General features: G+C 42.4%; 1 protein-coding gene across 12 annotated transcripts in view; it reads left to right on the top strand.

The window, feature by feature from the left end:
- ERC1 (ELKS/RAB6-interacting/CAST family member 1) overlaps positions 1 to 22,715 on the top strand; it is a 538,100-nt gene that overhangs the window by 297,399 nt on the left and 217,986 nt on the right. For 8 of the 12 annotated variants that reach the window (XM_048828736.2, XM_048828743.2, XM_048828764.2 and 5 more), the window contains one exon: positions 19,638 to 19,769. The exons of the other annotated variants lie outside the window; for them this stretch is intronic. In XM_048828736.2, the coding sequence (XP_048684693.1) occupies positions 19,638 to 19,769 (132 nt within the window). The remainder of the gene's footprint in view (positions 1 to 19,637; positions 19,770 to 22,715) is intronic. 12 annotated transcript variants of the gene reach the window in all.

The following is a 22,715-nucleotide window of genomic DNA, read 5'->3' as shown; positions in this document are numbered from 1 at the left end:
TGGGGAGACCAATTCACCTTGTGGAGTATCCTTAAAAAGCGTAATACTTAGGTACTTAATTCTGCCTTTTGGAATTGTGTAAAAACATTCTGCAGTATTTAAAACTCTTCCTGGAGTAATTTTGTGGGGGGTAAACCCTGCTTATTCCAGAAATAGGCAGCATCTCAAGTATCCCAGTACTTGATAACTGTACGCTGAGATTTTTATTAGGAGAAAGCCATTAAGAACCTTGACACCTTTTGACAGATGAAATAGGGCTCTCTGCGTCTTAGTATTGCTCTCTGATCAGTCAGAACTATTATTCTCTAGACACTCCCTCTGTTCTTAAACTTGACTGTAAAAGTGATAGTTGTTTGGGGAAGATGAGACCAGCTAGATGGACTCTGCTGTCTAGTTGGCAAGGAAATGCATTGGTGCCCGTTATAACAGGCAAGAGATTAAACACTGTGAAGATAATACTGCTGACTCTGCCAACAATCTCAACCACTAGTTATTCCTTGCAAGTGTGTGGGTTTTTTTAAGATTAGTATCTTAGTTCAAAACCCTTTGTTGAAAACTGTCAGAGAGATTAATGTGACTGTTGACAACATACTGTGACTGCTGTGAGAGAATTCTCCTGAGAATAGAAAACATTAAGGGCTAGGTTTAAGCAAAACAATAGAAATACTTTAAGGGAAAACCAGCTCTTTACATTTTGGTGTTTTGTTTCATAGGCTCAAAAGATGGTAATAAATTTGCATTTTACCATCTTCTGTTTTTTCTTTTTTTAAACCTTATTTCATTTGCTGTTTTGAAACCTCTCCCTGACTAGTCCCTTCTGGAGAATAAAAATATCCATTCTTCTGCCATGAATTCTGTACTTTCATTGCTGAAGAAAGCCGTTGCCCTGCTTTTCATTGGCTGTGGCTGTTGGGGGCGTGAGGGAGTGTTCATTGTGCAGCTCACATGAAGGTTGGAATTTACTCTTTTAAATCTTATTAAATAAATTGAAATAAATTATTTTGAGTTCCATTTTCTATGATGAGTGGTTCAGTATTTACTCTAAAGCTTTTAGCATTATTGGTTTGCCCGTGGTAATAAACCTAAACATTCCCTTTGTTGTGCTTTTACATTCTTTCTGTGCCTTGCTTATCAAGCTTTCCACACCGCTCCCCACAACTTCATTTTGTCCTTTTTTCAGAAATAATCCTATTCTACATCTTACCAGTGCTTTTCCTTTGTCACATGTTTGTTTTTATTAATATACAGTTAGTGTGGATTTCATAAATTACATTGTACATAGATTTTTTTTTACTGATGTGTTGAAGTATGCCAGATTGCAGTTGGTGAATCTGATATGTTTTTCTGTAATGCTTAGGAAAAATTACTTGAATAGGTGATCTGTGTTAGTGATTGGTCTAAAGCTGGTATTGTTTTTTATGAAGAAATTAATTGTGTAAAAATAGAACTGAAATCTGCATGTGTCTGTGATGGATATTTATTTGGAGATAAAGCTGCTAGTTGGTAGTTCCAGAGAAGGAGATATGTGGGTGGACTATAAGGTTGAGAAGGGGCACTATTGGGTATTCAGTAACATAACTGATTATTTCCTTGCTTATTAAACTTTATGTAGGCTATGTAGTCTAGCACCCCGTGTTCAAAATTATCAAAGCCTTTTGTGCGATTAAATATCTGTGTTCATAGCTCACATGGATTATTATCCAGTCTGTCTCACTGCAAAGACCGTTTGTCTTCCAAACCCCCTAATACACCCAGCTATGCTGCCATCCTTCCATTATGACTGTTCTGTAGAATCAGTTACTCACCTACCCCACTTCCCCATCATGACACCCTTCTGTACACAGCCTGAATTGTCCCAGTGTCTCTTCCATCCCCAGAGTAGCTCTCCCCTGGGTTGGTGAATGTTTTGAGAATTGAGACTGTTGGTGCATGGAGACAACAGGCTCTGAGTAGGGAGCTTAGGAGAGCAGGGTTGTGCATGAGGACATAGTGTGTGATAGCACTGTCTTCCATTTGTGCCCATCCCATCTCAAGCCCTACATCTCCCCTCATCAAATTCCTCATAAATCCTCACACAGCTATCATTCCCTAAACAAGGCCTTCTGAGTCCTGAGGTGGTGATATCTCATTGGAATGTTGAAATCTGATGGGGACCTGGAGGGTTATCATCTTTCAATGAAGCCTTTTCTGTAGAAGTTTGTCAGATTACCATACTTCCCAGAAGTGGAGTCAGAAATCTTGTCCTAAGAAAAAAATCACTTGACCAAAAAGGTCCGAATCTAAGATAATTCCTTAAAGAAATGGGATTCTAGATTTTTAAGAAAACTTCTAACCAAGAGGAAGAAATTTGTTAAATGTATATCTTACAGTAATGTTTTCATTGTGCATTTATTCAATATCACCTTTCAAAAGAAAAGGTAGGAAACATTTTTTAAAAATGAATATTGGTATTAGGTAAATACCAGATAAATTTTCGTGTATTCTCAAGTGATCTCTCCATCTTAGCTTCAGCCATTTTCAGTTCCAAAAGATTGTAATTCCAGCACATGGAGCAGGTGCTCTCAATGTCTTAGGGGAAAATATTAATATATAAATAAAAGTTTTCTTTTAAAAGAAAGTTTTGATTTAATGCTCAAATTGGCTATATATGGTAATGTCCTGTGTAATTTTACCGTGGTCCAAAGCATATGCACTAAAAGAAAAAAAACCAAGGAAATGTAAGGTCTCTTTCACACACACACTGTATCTTTCTCGCTCTCTCTCATATGGGGGCACTCATGTCCTTTTCAAAATAGATGGTGTTATTTGAAGAATCCCTTAGAGAAAGTTCTCATGGATTCATCCAGATGGAACAACCTATTTTTCTCCATCCAGCACTTTAGTCGGGGATGGATGAATGACCCTTATACTTAGCTGTGGGTGTGCATCCCAGCCAGTAAACAACCCTGCTAGCTCTTTTGTTCTTCTGGAGGCAGGAAGTATTTTACCCAACTTTTCAGGACCGAGATCAACCAAGATCCTCCTCCAATAACAGACGATGTAAATTTGCCACGTAAAAAATATAATATATTCTTCGTCAAGTGATTTTGCGTATATATGCTACTCTTCATGTCTGTGGGCCCACCGTATGGCCATCAGAAACTTTTTCCTCAGCAGTACCCATTGAGCAGCCGAATTCCCCCACTACCATGCACCACTGCATGAAGGTATAAAAGGCCGAGCTGCCCCTTGCCCACCTTAATTCCTTCTTACCCCCCTCGATGGTCATTCAAACCCTGTTTAATATCAGAACAGTTTTCTCAGCTTTTGTGTATAATAGCATATATAATATAGTTAGTCTGGTGATTAGTACAGTTAATAAGTTTTAGTTCTTCAAGTGCTTGTTCATGTCAATTCCAATCAGGTGTGTACGTGCATGGTAGGCGGAAGATTTTTCCCTAGCAGCATCCGTCAGGTTGGCCTGGGCGCCCCCTGGAGTCACATGGCAGTGAATAAATAGCCCTGCTGACCTGCACCCCCTCAGTTCCTTCTTACCGCCAGTGATGGTTAGCTGGAACTTCCCTATGCTCTTGTCTCGACAAGCGCATTTAGCAGTGTTCTTATATTGTTCTCCATTAGATCTCCATTGTTCTTTAATAGCTAGTAGTTCATTAGTGTTAGATAAGTTTCCTTTGGAGGTAATCCCCTCCTACGCTCCTGACGCTGGGGCATGCGGGATCTCCAGGCTTCAAAACCTGTGGCAAGTGTATGCCCAGAAGTGATCCTCAACCTCGTGAGAAGGCCATCAGAAGGATGGCTTAGGAGAAGGCCATCAGAAGGATCATTGTGCCATTTGTAAGACCTTTCGGCCCAGGACTTCAAAAGATAGAGAGCAGCGCCTGAAAGTCCTGTTGATGGAGGCAGCACTCCGCCCCCAGCCCGACCCTGGGTTGACAGACCCTGCGCCAAGTACCTCCTCCTCGGTGTGGAGCGTTCTGACACCGTCAGCACGGGCACTGGTGCCGGGTAATGATAAGGACTCATGGCACTGTCCCAGCTTCACTGGGCACTGTCCCAGAAGAAGAGGTCGGAGAGGGGTTGCTCTCTCCCTTATAGACCTAAGTAGCCTGCCACTGTTAGACCCAAGTCAGCCACACTAGTGCTGCTCCACCAGTGACGGTCACGCCAACTCCTGCCCATGTAGAGGAGTGATTGAGTCCGGTCCCCGCTTGCTTGCCGAGACCAAGCCGTGAGCTGCACCTCCCTTCGACACCGGAGGCGTTTGAGGCATCCCAAGAACTGCGTCACCTCACAAAACCGTTCTCTCCTCCCAGACAGGATAAGTCACCGGCACCGGTCGCTCCCCAGGCTCCTTCAAGGGGAAAGCCCGCTATGATGGCCCACCGATCTCAGACCCCACTGCGCCACTCCCCAGCATCGGAGCACACCCAATCATGACGATCCCTGAGCCCTCAACACAAAAGCACGGTGCCTAGAAATACCGCTCCCCCATGGTCATCATTTTCAGACACCTCGGAGTCAGAGTCAGGCTCCTATCGGTCTCAAAGGAGTAGGAGCGGATGGTCCACATCAACTCGGGACGGTATCCTTACCTGGCACAGCAGTGGACCACCTCAGCAGGTCATTTCAAGTCCACGAGTGGTCCCTTCACCCGGACGTCGCATTTTCAATCTTCCAGAGGTGGGGCTTTCCCCAGATAGACCTATTTGCCATGTGATACAACAGGAAGTACCAGCGGTTCCGATCCTTGCAGAATCACAGCCCAGGCTCCAGAGCAGATGCATTCCTCCTTCCATGGAGGGGCCATCTCCTTTACGCCCATACTGCTCATTCACAAGGTGGTACTCAAGATCCAGAGGGGACAAGCTCAGGTCATATTGATAGTACCAACCTGGCCCCATCAGCACTGGTACACATCTCTCCTAGACATGTCCGTGAAATCCCCAGTCACCCTTTCACTCCTCCCGGACCTTCTGATGCAAGATCATGGTCATCTTCAACATCATGTCACTTCACCTCGCGGCATGGAAGCTCCATGATTGAACCCGATGGAGCTTTTCTGTTCAGATCAGATTCGACTAGTCCTCCTTGGCAGCAGGAAACCCACCTACCTTGCCAAGTGGAAGAGATTTTCAATCTGGTCGGCGCAGCACCATTCATGCCCGACACTAGCCTCAGTGTCGCTCATTCTGGACTACCTCCTCCATCTGAAGCAGCAGGGGCTTTTGTTGTCCTCAATAAGAGTGGACTTAGCCACAATATTGGCCTTCCATCTGGGTGCAGGGGGCCGCTTGGTGTTTGCTAACCCTGTGGTAAGCCGATTTTTAAAAAGGCTCGACAGGCTGTACCCGAACGTCCGTCAGCTGGTCCCTACCTGGGACCTCAACCTGGTCCTCTCTAGACTCATGGGACCACCCTTTGAACTGTTGGCAACATGCTCCCTGCTCTACCTCTCTTATAAGGTGGCATTCCTGGTAGTGATAACCTTGGGCAGGAGGGTGTCTGAGCTCAAGGCCTTAACATCGGAGCCTCCTTACACATCAGCCAGGACATCTTCCTCCCAGTATTCTACCCTAAGCTGCACTCCACCGGCAAGGAGCAGAGACTTCACTCTCTGGATGTCCACAGGGTGCTAGCCTTTTATATGGAGAGAGCAAAGCCATTCAGAAAATCGCTCCAGTTATTCATGGCAGTGGCGGACAGACTGAAAGGTCAGCCAGTGTCATCACAACGCATTTCGTTGTGGATCATGTCCTGCATTCTTGAGTGCTAAAACCTGGTGGGGGTTCCCGCACCCCAAATCACTGCGCACTCTACCAGGGCGCAGGCTTCATCAACAGCATTCCTGGCACATATGCAGAGCAGCGACGTGGTCCTCCATTGACACTTTCACCACGCACTATGCGATTTCCCAGCAGGTCAGAGATGATGCAGCCTTCAGACGAGCAGTGCTCCAATCAGTGGAAGACTCCGACCCCACCTCCTGAATTTAGGCTTATGAGTCACCTGATTGGAATTGAACAAGCACTCAAAAAAGAAAAAACAGTTACTCACCTTCTCGTAACTGTTGTTCTTTGAAATGTGTTGTTCATGTCCATTCCAATACCCACCCTCCAACCCCTCTGTCTGAGTAACCGGCAAGAAGGAACTGAGGTGGTGGTGGGTCAGCAGGGCTCTATACTGAGCACCATGAAGGCACAACTCCAGGGGGCTCCCAGGCCAACCTGACCAATGCTGCTAGGGAAAAATCTTCCAGCTACCATGCATGTGCACGCACACACCTGATTGGAATGGACATGAACAACACATCTCGAAGAACAATAGTTACGAGAAGGTGAGTAACCATTTTTTCTTTAAACAACTTTTTTTCAGACTTCTTGTTTTGCCCATTTTTAGAGGTTTCTGCTTGTGGTACTGAGGCATGTCCCAGTCACCAGGGTTCAAGCCATGTACTCAAGATCTGTGTCAGTGAGCGACCTGCACAATAGCTGTCTGAAGTGCTTGAGTGAAGCACATGTAAAAGACCAGTGCTAGATTTGCAGGGTCAGGACTAGAATCAAGAAGGATAGGGAGGCTAGGCTGAAATGGCTGCTGCTGGTCGCCCTGGCCAGGGGAAGATCTCCATCCTCTCAGTCTGGTAAGAGAGGTGAGAAGGAGTTAAATAGAGTGCACATGAAACCTAAGTAGTACTTCTCCAAATCTGTGCCACCATTGGCTTCAGTGCCACCAAGAGCACCATTGAACACAATGCTGGCAGTGGCACTGTTATCTTTGGTACCGCAACAGGATACCATCTCAGTATTGACTACCCTGGAGGCATTTGCAGTGGCAAAAAATCTGCTCTACTCTTAGTGCTGGCATCTTCATCACTATAGGAGTCAGATCCCTCAGCACCACAGGGTCCTAGAGTCTGGGCTCCAGCCTGAGCCTGGAATTCTACACAGCAATGAAACAGCCTCGCAGCCTGAGCTATGGGCCAGCTTTGGATTTTTCTTGTCTGTGTAGACATACCTAGTGTCCTCATCTAGAAGGGCAGAGTCTGGTACCAGGCCTAATACTGAGCATCAAGAACAGGTCCTAAAGCTAGCACAGCAGCCAGTAAGAGTTTTTAGCCCCTCCAGTCTTGGCTTCCTCTTCATCCTCTGCAGATTAAGCTGTTTCATCTGGGACAACTTCACCCCTTTCTGATGATTTAAAAGTTGTTCAGGAGTAGTTAACAAGAGTGTCTGCAGACATGGGCATGCAAGTCAAGGACATCAGGAAGTCCTCACATCACCTGGTTGACAGCTTATCTGAGGGTTCCTCCAGGGTGGCTCTGCCAGTTAATGAGGCAGTAGTAGAGCCTATAAAGGCTCTATGGCAGACCCTATCTTCATTGCCTCCCAACTCAAAAAGGGCAGAAAGAAAATACTATGTACTCTCCGAGGTATTGAGTATCTTTATTATACTCACCCACCACCAGGACAGCAGCTAATGAGAGAGCAACATGGGAACCAGGCTGCCACCTCCAAATCAAAAGATGCTGAGAAGCTGGATTTATTTGTTAGGAAGATTTATTTGATGGAGGTTTGCAACTGTGTATTGTTAACCAACAGGCTCTGCTGGATTGGTACGATATTAATGTATGGGGTTCCATGGAGAAGTTCAGAGAGCTGCTTCAGAGAACTTGAGGCAGGGAGTTCTCTTCCCTGGTCAATGAGGGCAGACTAGTCGTGAGAACATCACTGCAAGTGGGGCTTGATGCAGCAGATTCAGCAGCTAGAACCAGGGCTTCCATGGTTGCCACGTTCAGATCATCCTGGTTGTAGCCTTCCCTAAGAAGTCCAGAATACTATCCAGGACTTGCTGATTGAGGTTCCTTCTCTATTCTTGGGCCAGACAGAAATCAAGCTCTTCCTAAGAACTCTAGAGCCACCTGGGAATTCTTAGGCTTGTACAAACCTGCCCCAGTCAGAAAGCACTATCAGTCCCAGAAGATGCACCAATATTCTCCTCTACCTCCTTGACAGGACCTTTCAAAAAAGAGATCCAAGGGTTATATGTGTAGGCCTCCCCCTCCTGCTATTTTGACTCCAGCTCTGTGCCCTTGACAAGACCTGGGAAATACATATTAGTCATTTTGATGTGCTGGTTGAGCTTACCATACCAGTCTCCATGTCTCCAGACCCAAACGTCCTCACCTTCACAAGCTATCTGTCCCATCTCCACAGTGCTTGGTCCCAAATTACTTCAAACCAATGGGTTTTGAGCACTGTGGAGGTGGGACATACTCTCCAGTTTGCTTCTGCCCCTCCTTCTCACTCTCCCTTCCCATCCTCCTTCGGGACCTCTCTCACAAGGAGCTCCTCATCTAAGAGGAGCAATCTCTTCTTTGGTTGGGAGCCACAGAACAGTCTCCTCATAGTCTAAGAGGGAAGGAGTTTTATTCCTGCTATTTCCTAATCCCAACAGCAAAGGAGCGGGGCAGAGGGGTCTCAGACCAATCTTAGATGTGTGTCAACTCAATAGGTTCTTGAAAAAGGTAAAGGTCTGGATGGTCACCCTAGCTTGTTGTTCTCTCTCTGGAGACTGGTATGCTGCCCTCGACTTAAAGGATGCCTACTTCCATGTGGCATTCAGTCAAGCTCACAGGAAATACCTCCAATTTCAGGTAAATCAAAATCAGCCTGTCATCAGTTTCTGGAGTCTTTACTTAAGTTATGGCAGTAGTAGCTGCATTCCTCCGAAGATTGGGAGTTGAGGTTTACCCCTGTCTGGACAACTGACTTGTTCCAGTCCAAACTAGAAGCACAGAGCAGTGTTGTCCTGATCCATTCAATTGCTGAATTTCTTGGAACTATAACACAGACAAATACTCTCCTCTCCCTGGTCCAGAAGATAGGGTTTATAAGTGCTATACTGGACTCATTTCAAACCAGGATCTTTCTTCCGGACTCCAGGTTCTAGGCAATGTGATCAATTGTTATATGTTTGAACTCTCACCTGGTCACAACAGCACAAAACTGTTAGAGGCTTTTGGGACATGTGACCTCTTGCACCTATGTGATCCAAGACACAAGACTACTCTGAATGGCTGGCTGGCATCAGTCTACTCGCCAAATCACGATCAGCTAGACTTGGTGGTGGGAGTGCCCTCCCATGTCCACACCTCCCTAGATTGGTGGACAAATCCAGCCAGTGTATGTATAGATATTCCATTTGCCCACCTGCAGCTGATGCTCACACTAATGACAGATGCGTCTGCTCTAGGATGGGGAGCCCACCTGGGTTCTCTACAGACTCAGGGTCTATGGCTTCAGAAGACTTAGACTTACATATCAATGTCAGAGAACTGAATGCTGTCAGACTGCTGTACTGAGTAGTTCTATTGCAGGTCAGGGGAAGCAGCCTGTTAGTCCTCACAAGACAACATGGTGGCAATGTTATATCTCAACAAGCAGCAGGGAGCCTGTTCTTCTCCACTCTGTCAAGAGAAGACTCTACTCTGGAAGTGCTGCCAACTCAATAGATCTAGAAGCATTTTGCCTGCTGGGGGTACAAAATGATCTAGCAGATCACCTGAGCAAATCGTTTGAGTCCCACCAGTGGTCTCTTCGTCCAGATGTGGCCAGATACATCTTCCAGCAGTGGGGGTTTCCCCAAGGAGACCTGTTTGCAACAAAGTCCAACAGAAATTGTTGGCAGTTCTGTTCCCTATGGGGTCACATGACAGATGTGTTTTTACTGTCATGATCAGGCTGACTCCTCTGTCCTTTTCCACCAATCCTGCTCATTCACACAGCATTATTGAAGATAAGACAGTACCATGCCAGAGTCATACTTATAGCCCCACCATAGGCCCATCAACACTGGTTGTCAACTCTCCTGGCACTGTCAGTGAAACCTCCAGTTTCACGTCCCCTAGACTTGGACCTAATTTCCCAAGATCACGGTCCCTTCATTTAACTGCAAGGATGCGCCATGGCTGGATACTAGAGAGCAGTCTTGCTCAAAAGAGGTTCAAGAGATCCTGCTAAATAGAAGAGGGCCTTCTACAAGAGCTAATTACCTCTCTAAATTGAGACATTTTTCCATGTGGTCTCGCTAGTATGGGGTGTCTCTGTCCATTCTTCAGTACAACATATCCTGAACTACTTATCGTAGCTGAAACACCAAGAGTTGGTTGGTCGTTCAGTCAGAGTACATCTGACAGCTGTTTCAACATTCCTCCCTAAAGTGGACAATCACTTTTTCCTCCAATGACATGTTCATAAGGTTTTTGAAAGGCTTAGTCAAATTATACCCTCAAGTACAATATTCTGTTCCCCTGTGGGATCTGAACTTAGTATCATCAAGTCTTACAGGTTCCCCGTTTGAACCACTGGCTACCTGCTCTCTGCTGCATATATCAATGAAGGTGGCATTTTTGGTGGCCATTATCTCAGTCACAAGAATAGGGGAGCTGCATTCCTCAATGTTTGGGCCTCCACGTACAAACTTTTTTAAGGACAAGGTTTACCTGTGTCCTTATCCAAAGTTCATCCCAAAGATGGTGTCATCTTTCCACATCAATCAGCCAGTTTATTTTCCCGTATCCTACCAAAGCCATATTCAAGCAGGGAAGAAGAGCATTTGCAAACCTTGGATGTCGGAAGAGTTCTAGCATTCTACCTGGACAGAACCAGGCACTTCCGTAAATCCTCCTAGCTGTTTGTAGCAGTGGCAGACAGAATAAAAGGACAATTAGTCTCTACTCAGAGAATTTCTTCCTGGAATGCCTCCTGTATACACATGTGCTATGATCTGGCTAATGTCACTCCGCCTAGCAAAGTTGCAGCTCATTTGACAAGGTTGCAATTGGCCTCATTAGCTTTTCTGGCACACATTCCAGTTGTGGACATTTGTAGAGCAGCAATGTGGTCCTCAGTCCACGCATTTTCCTCCCGCTATGCTGTGGCTCAAGACTGCAGTGACAATGCTAGAGTTGGACAAGTTGTTCTCCAGTCTTTACTGCAATAGGCTATGATCACATCTCCTGTTCTTATGGCTTGTGAGTCACCAAGAATGGAATGCACATGAGCAATCACTCGAAGAAGAAAAAACAATTACTAAACTATTCAGTAACTGTTGTTCCTCAAGATGTGTTGCACATGTCCATTCCAGAACCTACCTTCTTTGCCCTCTACATAGGAACTCTGGCAAGAAGGAACTGAAGGAGTCTAGGGGTATCTCTGTCCTTTGTATCTGCATGCAGAGGCATATAGCAGCAAGGGGACCCTCAAATGTCCCACTGAGTACCGCTGAGAGAAAAAGTATCTGATGTCCTTACTCTAGGCACACAAATCCAAAACTGGAATGGACATGTGCAACACATCTTGAAGAGCAGCGGTTTCTGAACTGGTTAGTAACTCTTTTATTCAAATTATCCAAATTCCCCTTATCCAAAAATTCTATTTACCTGAATCCACAGTGTGTCTCCATGTTGTCCTATGTTAGTTAAAATCACTTTAATTTATCTGAACTCCCTGTTATCCAAAACTTTCAGATATCCCTCAGACCATTTGGATCAACGGGAGTGTACGATCACGTGAGGCGGAAAATAAACATTTTTCTTTCTCCTCTTAATCCAGTCCACCTAAGTGTAGTGCAGAAAGGGAATGTTTTCAGAATTACAAGAGATTTTCTTTTGTCCATACTGATGTAATCTTGATAGCCCAGGTGAAGACATCTACATACATTTACATAATCTGGTGGTCATACAGCTGAAAATGTCTTTAAAAGAAACTTTCTCTCCAAATAATCTGGGAAATTCACCATGAATGACCAAAAAGAAAACCTTCTTAGTGTCTTCTGTTGGTCCTGTCCATCTTCTGGGTCATTTTCAGGACTTTTCATTATTCTAATATCTAAAAATCCAATTTTTAACTCTGCCTTCTCAGTGTTGTGCTCAGGTCCACAGTTCATATACAGGTTGGTATTCTGTATGAGTAAATCAACTGAGCAATGCAGCACCTATAAATCATTCGTTTTCTTCCTGAACAATTGGTCCTAATTTATTTGAGATTCTAATATTGCCTCCAAAGCAGGCAGCCGTGGCATTGAAGATCAGGAACATCTTTGAGTTCTATATCAAGAACAATAGATGGACCTTGGTGTCAGACATAAACTGCCAGGGAAGAGCTAGAGACCTGATCCAAAGCCCATTCAAGTTAATGGAAAGATGCTCATTGACTTGAATGGGCTTTGGATCAGTGCCTGAGAAAACAAATCTTAACTAAAATGTTATCAGAACCCTTTCAGTTATGGAGAAGCAGGATTTCTCTACCAAAGCAATGCAAGAAACTCACAATCTAATTATCCTATATTATTGTATCCCATCTTGTTTAATTAATGTAAATGTCTGCCTATCATTTTTGAAGAAAAAGCTATTTCATCTTATAATTATGCTCATGGTTACTAAACTATTGACCAGAGGCATGATACCTAGTTATTATGTAGTAAACCAAACCAAAAAAAGTCTTGATACTGTTTGATCTAATGTTCATTATTTTACACACTATGTATGACTGTATACATGTATGTGGTTTTTATTTTTAGAATCAAATGCATCTCTTGTCATGACTTCAGTTTTTAATAGTTGATCTGTGCACTGACTGAAAAAAGAGTTGAGAGAAGAAAGGACATCTTTTACTGTTTAAGAAAAAACATTTCCTTAGAATAATAAAAAAAAATCTGGTGTGTAACAGAATCCTGTCTGCACCCAAAACAGTTGCTTTTCTTGAAATTGGCTTCATTGATACATCTGTCTTCAGTTGTTTTTTTTCCCCCCAGCACGCATGAGGGTTGTTGGTAACTGAATTCTTACATGTCAAATGATTTTAATGAACTCTTACTGGGGTGGGAGAGGGAGGAGGAGGAATGCATAGGGTAAAGGTAATAAGGAATTACTGTCTCTTTACATTGAGGAAAATGAACAGAGGTTAGCATTAATATTCTTCTAACATGTTAGTCCTATCTGGTAAGTGGTGCTTGCTCTAAAGGAAGCAGCTCTTCAGTCTTAACAAATAAATCTGCTACTCTACTATAGTGAAGATTCAGAAAAAGACATGGAGTGTTGAAGGGGGAGGAGACTGCTTGTCTGGGGTGATTAATGTGAAACCCTTCGAAATAATCTTCTGTAGCTGAGAAACAAAGAGATTCGGTAAATTCAGCCGTTTAATTACTGTGTAAACACTTCTGTAGAATTACTGTACCAACAAGTATTTTTATTTTTAATTTAAGTAAGGGAGGATGGGAATGAACTTTTTTAGACATTTTTCCATGCCTGTTTCTTTGACTGCTCTTTCTTACTGAATGTTTGGATTGGAAGTGGGGCAGAAGAAGGTGTGTCTTACAACTACTGTGCTATATTAGTACAATGATGATGACAGGACTGACGTCAGGAAGCAGAGTTCAGAAGGGTGGGGGGGTCATCAGGGAAGTCACTTATGTGTTCAAGGTTCTTGTTAATATTTTGAAGTGCTGTTAGTTACATCTGTTGCTGCTTTTGCCTTAAACCCACAGGAATTTAGGAGTCTGAGTCACACTTCTGATTTATGGGTGATGAAATCTATTTACAGTAGTCTACCCTCACTTATCCCCCACAAAAACACAATTACGGAAGCCTTATTTGCTCATTTCAGAGCATTGTTACCAGCTGCAATCTCAGCAATGGCTGTCAGTCAATAGGTGAGGCAGTGACCCAGTGTGGTGGAACAGAATCAGGGCCCCTGTTGGCTTTAACAAATACAGAAGTGGTAATTTGCAGCAACTGAAGTGAAATGTTAAAGCTGTTGGCACCCTGTACGAACTACTAAATGGTAAACCTGGATGTTCGTATTGGCATGAAATTTTAGTCTGTCTAGGCTTTTACTCGTGAGAAATACCTTTATAATATCAATATACCATTCTGATTCAAGTTCGGGACACCAAACTTAAACTAACAGGAAAGAAGTGTCTAGGGCATGGTAGCTATATGAGAGAGAAACTGCCAATTTCTACTAGTCTTAACCTGTTCTTCCTTTTACTTTGATTCTGGGCCTTCTGTTTAACACTTATCTACAGCTACCTCTCTTTCTTTCTTTTCTTTTCTTTTTTCTTCCAGTTTCTAAGGTGCAATGAAATCCACTTTCAGGCTAATCCAGAGAGGGAAGCAAGGCATGTGAGGAGTACAGAATTTTATAATAGATCTGTTATTTCAGTTAGCATTGGTCAGGATCCTTCTTCATGGTTACGTACAACCTCTCTGTGCTTTAGACTGCTCTTGATGTTGAGTATGGCTGATTCGCTTTCACAGATAGTCTTTTTAAAAATTGTCACAACTTTGAGTCATATCACAGAAGATACCTAAGGACACAAACTCTGACGGAGTCAAAGGTTGACTCTGCGGATTTCCAAGACAATTGTTGGAGATTACTTGCATAATACTTTGAAACTTAGTTGCCACGATCCTTGAGGCTGCAGTAGTAATGTGCATCCTTCCATGGGTTTTGTTAAGAATTTTCCAAATGAGTTATCAAAACAGGGTGAATAAATTCTGGGAATGTGAAGAATAAAGTTGTGCTTGAGTTAATTTTAATTTTATTCTCAGTGGTGTTTTTTTCCCCTTGAACTCTAAAAGAATTAATTGGCTCACATTAGTTGTGCCATGGCCAAACGGTATTGTGACTGGATTATGTATACAATTAGTTTGTCTTTCTAGTATGCCTATTCTTTTGCAGTTTGTAAATTCCTGGTATTTTTCAATTTATATGTATTTTAGGGATAAGCATTTAGATGTAGTTGTATTTTGCTACTAGGATTACTTCTGTTTGATGTAATTTTACCCCAAAAGGGACTTTGACTTCATTGATGTTTCTCTGATCTCAGACTGGTGGGGCTTTATACTCTTCTGGAACTAGATATGGTTGCCTGTTGTTAATCAGTGTGCAAGCCATTAGAGGTCTACAGTTTTGTGTGTAATTCTTGCTGCTTTTCTGTGCTGGTTCTTTAAGTTCACAAACTTAGTTCAGTTGTTTTCCAGCAATGGAATTAGTTTCATCTGTATTTATTCCATCCACATTGCCCACTGTGGGTTTTTTAGCAATGCTTAACATGTGTGTCAGCTTCTGTGTAATTCATTCTTGGTGATAAAAACACGTTTCCCATCACATGCTTTGGCATGACATTTTACAGACATATACTATCTGAAAGTGGTGCGGGGGGATGTTTGTCCTCTCCCCCCGCTTTCTGTCTCACTGAGGTAGGTGGTTGTAGAGATTTTGTTCTGAGTAGTGCAGTAGTGGCTGTTCTCTTCTTTCCATGTTTCATTAACTTCTCCTGTCAAGCATTTTAAATTATGGGTCCTTTATTTTTATACTTTTAATTTCAAACATTTTCCTATTTATTTTATATATGTGTGCATGCACGTGCACTGACACTTTGAAGGAATTTCTCATCATAATTTTAACAGCATTTTCTGAATGGTGTTCTTAGAGTTAGGCAGAAACTATTGTCAATCTGCAAAAACTCTCAGGACTTCAGCTTATTGCAGGTCAAAATGCCAAATGATGCATTGTATAATTCAGGGAGAGGCACTGACAATTTATTGTTTTTATTTTATGTACCTGCAGTTTTGCCATCAATATCAAAATGTAGTGAATGCATTTACCAGACAGTTTTTTTCCCACTCCAATTCACTACTCCAGTGAATCAGTTAACTTGTCTGATGTATGAGCATCTGAAAAATCATGTGATTGTTATTTTTCTTCTACTACATTGAGCCATGCCCTGTATCTGATTTCCTTCATCCAAAGAGGTGTATTGGTCTTGCTTCTGATCATGTTGTAATGTTGTGACAATTCTGCTCCTATATACGACTGCTGTTTGATGCATGGCTGGTAGAAATATATCTTGAGTTTCCCAGGACATCCGTAGAATTAAAAATTGATATTTTTTCCACAAGGACACCATAAATCAGTGGAGTGATTCAGTAGGAAAAAGACAGTTGCAGTCAGTAATATCTTTTCCCCCTAGGGTTACTGAAAGTAAATTTTTTATGTAAATAGAAAGCAAAAATAAAAACAACCCACAATGGGGTTCAGCCTAAGACTGTGACCCTTGAATTGGGAACCTGACCTTCCGAAAGGCCTGCTCCCATCTCTGTCTTTTTCTCAACCCACCTTTTCTTTCTGTAAGAATGGCCTTGGGGAACATTTTACATATAATTTCTGTATATTGCAGTTTGCTCTACCATTTTGTAACTGTTCTGTTAGTATTGTTAGCATGGTGCAGAATACTGAGGTGGTAGATGTTTCTGCAGAGGACAAAAATGTTGATTTGTATCCATTTGTCACTTTGCTGAACTACTGAATATTACTCAAGTTTGTCATCAAAGCACCAAAAAGCTAATGTCACTCACCATTCAACTCAGATCCACTTTGAAAGTGAAAAACATTCTTATTTCTTCCTTCTTCAAGGGCAATGTCTAAATCTATTTGTGACCCCCATATATCAACTATTATGAAACTCAGAAACTCACACAAGATGACTTTTTCCTCCTCTGTTTGCATGTAGCTCTCTGGTGAAGGTTGGAGATTTCTCTCTTAGGTTTTTATAAATTGCCCAATCTTTGTGATATCTAGGTGCAAAACAGAAAACCTGCAAGAGAGATCCCCCCCCCCATAAAGGGCCCCATCTATCACTTGGGTTTGCTACTTACTACAGAACTGCTTTTTTTTCTTCTCTCCAGTTCCATGTTTTACATCTAGAAACAACTCAGACCAAAAAAAAATTTGATAGACCAAGGAGCAAGGAACAGAATAATTGATGCTGTGGTCTAACAAAAACTCACTGTGCTATGCTTTGGAATACCAGTGCTGTGTGGGTTTGTCAGGCTCTGCTACTCATTTCTGACATTGACATCGTTTTATAGGGACAGGTGAGAAGGCTCATGTGGAGTGACTATGAGTTAGAGGAAATTCCCATGACTTTTCTCAGCCCGTTTGTCTGAGAGACTGGAAGAACAAAGTTATAACTAAACTCTACTTACTGACTAGACTCTAGGTGGCTCATATGTTGAGGGTGAAGAGGGTGATTTATTGACAGTTGTTTGCGTGAATGCACACTGCATTTTCCAGTATTGCCTAGCACTCCAACATTTGCATAAATGTTTTCAGAGGTTGCTTGTATGTCTTAGTGACATTTTAGGGAAAGTAATTAAACACATGCTGTAGAAATGTTGCTGATAACATTAATATGCAAAATATCTTTCTCACATTTATTTCAAATAGCAGTTTCCAAGTAGACATAGCGGCAAATATTTTCACATGCAAGTCCCATAGCACTGTTCCAGTCTGTTCTGGCATCACCAATAGCTCTTATTTCTGTCCTCCAAAGTTTACTTTTCTGAATGGAGCAATTTACTAGGCTGGGTACCTGGAGCTCTTAAATGTTTGTCTGGCCACAGAAGAGCGTGTATGTGTAGATTTAACTTTATATTCCAACTTCCTTCTTATAAACCACTTTCCAGTTGCACACAGCTGTTTAGATGGGCCTTACCAGATCCTGTGCAGTGAAATGGAATGGACAGTCCCAAACTCTACAGCCTAACCAGGGAGAAGATTTGAAAGAGAGTAGTCAACAACATTGACGTAATGTAAAAAAGCTAATAAACATCTTTCAAGTCTGGCAGAATTAGCACTCTATGATGAGATTTTTTTGGGGACTCACAACTTCATTCTTTTTTGAGGGGAAGACTTTGAGTTGACTAATTGCAACCCCTAAGTAGTTTTGAGAACATTGGAAGATTTTCTCGGTGCATCAAAAGGACTCAACAAGGGGTGAAATCTTACTCATGCAGCATAAGTTTTTAATGTGAAAACCTGTCCATTAGTTTTGTGGGAAACTCTATTGTAACTGAACTGGCCATTGCCCCCCTGTAAATCCATTTCATTTACATTCTTCTTTGAACAACAAGCACTATAGGAAAGTATCTTGAATTCCCTTTTGAAAGCCAGCCACGTGTTGTAGCCTGCCCTACTGGCTGGACAAGTCCCATTGGATTGTCTCCACTTGGCACTGGTGCTAGAGATCTGCACAGCTCTCTTGGCAGGCTGATATACAGCTGTATTGGAACAGGATGATTAGAAGTGACAAGCTTGAGAGAGAACCAGCATCAATCTGCACTGCTCAGCTCTTGTGGGGGACACAGCCCAGTACCTTGGAGATGGGATGGGCATCTAGGAATAAGATCGTTCTTTAAACTCTAGTAACATTATCAGAATGGCAGATTCAGAACCAAACCTCTTTCCAAACCTCTTCAGAATCAATTGTTATTCTTCACACTTTGTGTGTTGTAAAATACTTCCAGAGAAACAGTGGCAGGATTTCAACACCAAGATCTGAAAGGAGAGAAAACAAAGGCATAGATTTGCCACTGCTTCTTCCCTCATTTCAGCTACTTATCAAATAGCAAGTGGGATGTGAGAAGCAAGATGTTCATATGAATGAGAGAGTATGATCCCTCCATTACAAGGCCTACTGCTGCAGCGAGTCTGACGTTCTTGTGGTTACTGTAAAATCAGATCTCTAATGCTTGTGATTACTGTGTGAGCTAACGTAGCCTGCAACACCAGAGATGCATGGAATGTGTCCCCAGCTTGCTTGTTTTAGTTGGTCATTTTTAAATCAGCGGCTGCTACACTTCAAGAAATCAAAGTATCCTGACCAGCCTAAAGTGGCTTGTTTTTCAATCTTGTGGCCAAGCCATCATTGCAAAGTCAGGGATGTGCGTTTACTGTCAGAAATATCTCTTATGAGCAGATTCTCTTGGTAAAAACTGGAGTTTAGTTCCCTTGGTACTACTTTTTCCAAATTACATTGTGTGTGTAAACAGGTAGTTTTTGATATTTCCTCCTGACCCTGTAGTGCACTTCAGTGGCCTTTGAATATATGCAGGACACCTAAACTTGCAGCTGTGAAGATATTCTTAATCAAAGAATGAAGTATATGGGGATATTACACTTCAGATGCCTGAAATCCAAACTGGACTTCCCACCAGAACTTCAAGTGGGTTTTTCATGCAACAGTATTTGATGAAAAACTGAAGCTAGTACAGACTGAAAACTGTTCAGACGTCTGTCCTGTTTTCTTGTTAGGTTAACATCTGCTTCAGAAAATAAAATATTTTTTTCCATCTGGACATGGTGAATTGCAAAACTGCAGTGCTATGTTTCCCTTCTACCACAACTGCCTGTGAGAGTGCATGAGGGAATCCAAATGCCTGCTATTGTCCCACCACTGCTGGCTATTAAGCTTCTTTGGAACTGCACACTAACCTTTTCTTTACAAACAACCCTCTCATACCTGTGCTGTCTGATCTGAAAGGATTGTGGTACCACAGTTGCAGAGGCAAGCACATCTGTCTTGCTTTGCTAGATTTTTCCTTCACTGTATTATCAATTCCTCCTCCTCCTTCCTTCACTTCATCTTTCCTTCCTTTTTTGCGAAGATATTTTGATGTGGAATTGCACCCTGGGAGGGAGAGCAGCTATTTAGTTGGCATAGCACTTGGTTGTTAATGGGCTCTGATTCTTATTTCCAAATTAGTCTACTTCACCTGGTCTCCCATCATTTTCCAGGATAACCTGCGTAAAAAGGATGATCGGATTGAAGAATTGGAAGAGGCGCTGAGAGAGAGTGTGCAGATAACTGCAGAGCGGGAAATGGTGCTAGCACAAGAGGAATCAGCCAGGACTAATGCTGAGAAACAGGTCTGCAATCTTATACAGTCACTGGTGTTGCTGTTGGGCACGTAAGAGGTACAGCCTGACAATAAAGTAGTAGTAATCATTCTTTGCCCTTGAATAGTACCTTGCCATCAGGAGATCCTAAAGCACTGTGCAGACATTAACTAATGGAGTCCATTTCTGTCCTTTCCTGAAACTAAATATGAGTGTGTGGTGTTCTGTGCTTTAAAAGAGAGGTTTGTGTGACATTTCTCTCTGACGTGTATACATCGAATATATATTCCTGTGTTAACATGTTCACACACACTGTACTATATATGCTGTATTATTATTAACTTGTATTACCTTATTACATAGGAACACTAGACATAGACACAAGACACCACTGTGCTAGGTGCTGTACAGACACAGAAGAAAAGGATGGTTCCTGTCATAAAGAGCTTACAATCTAAGTGTAGGACAAGGGACAATGAATGAGGAGTACAAAGGAACAATGATACATTAGTGGTCAGCATGATGGGCAATGGTCTCAGCACACCAGCATCTTAGCCATTGTCAAGTTTTTTTGTAGGCAAAATGGAAAAGGAGTTGTAAGGAGGATTTTGAAGGAAGAGTATGTGTTAGTTTTGTAGATGATTATGGGGAGCTCCTCCCAATCACAAGGGGCAGCATGGGAGAAAACATGAAGGTGTTTGATTGAAAATATAACAAATGGATGATAGAGACTGCTGTCGTGGACCGGAGTCGGGTGGGAGTCGACATCTTGGTATGAAAGATGATAGGTAGGGTGGGGATAGGCCATGAAGGGTCTTGAAAGAGAAGACAAGTCTCTTATATTTCGTGCAGTTGAGAAGGGGGGAATCCATGGGAGGGATGCAAAGTGAAGGGTGACATGGTTGTGTACACATGTCTTCAAGTCACCACAGCTTGATGAAATACATCGTAGAATATTCAAGGAGCTGACTGAGGAGATATCTGAGTCATTAGCAATTATCTTCGAAAAGTCATGGTAGATGGGAGAGATTCCAGAGGACTAGAAAGGGCAAATGTCCTTATTTCCCTTTTTATAGATTGGCAGTATAACACAGGAAATTACAGACCAGTCAGCTTAACTTCAGTACCCAGAAAGATAACGGAGCAAATAATTAAGCAATCAGTTTGCTAACACGTAGAAGATAATAAGCTGATAAGTAAGAGTCAGCATGGATTTGTCAAGAACAAATTGTGTCAAACCAACCTAATAGTTTTCTTTGACAGGGTAACAAGCCTTGAGGAGAGTGGTAAGCAGTAGATGTGGTATATCTTGAGTTTAGTAAGGCTTTTGATACTGTCTTGCATGACATTCTCATAAACAAATGAGGGAAATATAACCTAGATGGAGCTATTATAAGGTGGGTGCATAACTGATTGGAAAAGTGTTCCCAGAGAGTAGTAATTAGTGGCTCACAGTCAAGCTGGAAGGACATATCTAATGGGGTCCCGCAGGGATCAGTTCTGGGTCTGGTTCTATTAAATATTTTCATTGATGATTTAGATAATGGCATAGAGAGTACACTTATAAAGTTTGCAGACGATACCAAGCTGAGAGGGGTTGCAAATGCTTTGGAGGATAGGATTCAAATTCAGGATAATCCGGACAAACTGGAGAAATGGTCTGAAGTAAATAGGATGAAATTCAATAAGGACAAATGCAAAGTACTCCACTTAGGAAGGAACAATCAGTTGCACACATACAAAATGGGAAATGATTGCCTAGGAAGAAATACTGCAGAAAGGAATCTGGGGGTTGTAGTGGATCACAAGCTAAATATGAGTCAACAGTGTAACACTGTTGCAAAAAGAAAAGCAAACATCATTCTGAAATGTATTAACAGGACTGTTGTAAGCAAAACATGAGAAGTAATTCTTCTGCTCTACTCCACGCTGATTAGGCCTCAACTGGAGTATTGTGTCCAGTTCTTGGCGTCACATTTCAGGAAAGATGTGGACAAATTGGAGAAAGTCCAGAGAAGAGCAACAAAAATTATTAAAGGTCTAGAAAACATGACCTATGAGGGAAGATTGAAAAACCTGGATTTGTTTAGTCTGGAGAAGAGAAGATTGAGGGGGGGATATGATAACAGTTTTCAAGTACATAAAAGGTTGTTAAAAGGAGGAGGCAGAAAAATTGTTCTCCTTAACCTCTGAGGATAGGACAAGAAGCAATAGGCTTAAATTGCAGCAAGGGAAGTTTAGGTTGGACATTAGGAAAAACTTCCTAACTGTCAGAGTGGTTGAGCACTGGAATAAATTGCCTAGGGAGGTTGTGGAATCTCCATCATTGTAGAATTTTAAGAGCAGGTTAGATAAACACCTTTCAGGGATGGTCTAGATAATACTTATTGCTGCCCTGAGTGCAGGGGACTCGACTAAATGATGTCTCAAGGTCCGTTCCAGTTCTATGATTCTGTGATCAAAGCAGTGGACTAGGAAAATGATTTTGTGGCAGCATTCATAATGGGTATTTGTGGGGGGAAGGATGCAATTCCATTTATCAAGGTCAGTGAGAATGATGATGTAGTAATTGAGACACTAGATGATGAGAGCTGGCATAAGAGTTGTAACTCGGTGGATGGAGAGGAAGGCTGTTCCTTAGCTATGTTATACGGAAAGAATCTGTGAGATTTAGACATAGGGGAATCTGAGGACCTGGAGTGAGTCCACATTGAAGAAGACACTCAGATTGCTGGCATTAGTAAAAGGCAGGATAGTGGTGGTGTACATAGTAAATGAGAGAGGAGGTAGAGAGGCAGGGAAATTAAGAGCTCTGTGTTAGCCATGTTGAGTTGGAGCTGATGGCTAGACATCCATGAGATGTCAGAGAGAAGCCAAGATTTTAATTTGGACAGAAGGAGAGAGGTCTACATTAGAGTTAGATCTGTGAGTTGTCAGCGTAGAGACTGTAGTTGTATTTGTGTTTGCGAATGAGAC

Source organism: Caretta caretta, chromosome 1 (assembly GCF_965140235.1).
Source record: "Caretta caretta isolate rCarCar2 chromosome 1, rCarCar1.hap1, whole genome shotgun sequence".
NCBI lineage: Eukaryota > Metazoa > Chordata > Testudines > Cheloniidae > Caretta > Caretta caretta.
The sequence above is the reverse complement of the archived record's forward strand: the minus strand, read 5'-3'. Positions and strand labels throughout refer to the sequence as shown.